The 551-nt window shown below is 49.2% G+C and overlaps 1 protein-coding gene across 1 annotated transcript in view; it reads right to left on the bottom strand.

Annotated features, from left to right (window-relative positions):
- Nucleotides 1-551, bottom strand: part of LOC107666602 (polymerase delta-interacting protein 3-like) — a 1,847-nt gene that overhangs the window by 1,046 nt on the left and 250 nt on the right. The window contains exon 2 of the mRNA XM_016458010.1: nucleotides 332-505. Coding sequence (XP_016313496.1) covers nucleotides 332-505 — 174 coding nt within the window. The remainder of the gene's footprint in view (nucleotides 1-331; nucleotides 506-551) is intronic.

The raw sequence follows: 551 nt of genomic DNA on the forward strand, positions 1-551 counted from the left end.
GAGAGAGAGAGAGAGAGAGAGAGAGAGAGAGAGAGAGAGAGAGAGAGAGAGAGAGAGAGCGAGCTTTAATTCCCGTTCTTAATAGAGTTGAATTTAAAGGATTTACTGTGGAGTGGAGTTTTCATAATGATCGATAAAGTTTTATTTACCAGTATTTTGAATGATTTGTGAATGTAATAATGAAATGTGGCTGACAGTATCTGTGTGTTTTCTGTCTCTCTGCTGTGGCCTGCAGTCAAGAGTGATTTCTGTTCAAACTGTGTTTACTGCTGCTCACGTGACCAGCTAAAGCCCAATCACAGCAGAGACAGTGATCTGTGTGTGTGTGTACCTGTGCAGGTGTGTGTGTGGGTCCGCTGGTCTGTTGCGTGGAGACGGTCGTCCTGGAGACGGGCTGCAGGGTCTGTGTGGGGGGGCGGGCGGGTGGCACTGAGACTGACGGTGGCGTGTAAGAGTCGTTCTTCACCACTTTAGTGATGGGAGTGGAGAGAGAGACAGGCCCCGCCTACAGAGAGAGAGAGAGAGAGAGAGAGAGAGAGACAGGTGAGGAG

Source organism: Sinocyclocheilus anshuiensis, unplaced genomic scaffold (genome assembly GCF_001515605.1).
Source record: "Sinocyclocheilus anshuiensis isolate Anshui unplaced genomic scaffold, SAMN03320099.WGS_v1.1 scaffold1100, whole genome shotgun sequence".
NCBI lineage: Eukaryota > Metazoa > Chordata > Actinopteri > Cypriniformes > Cyprinidae > Sinocyclocheilus > Sinocyclocheilus anshuiensis.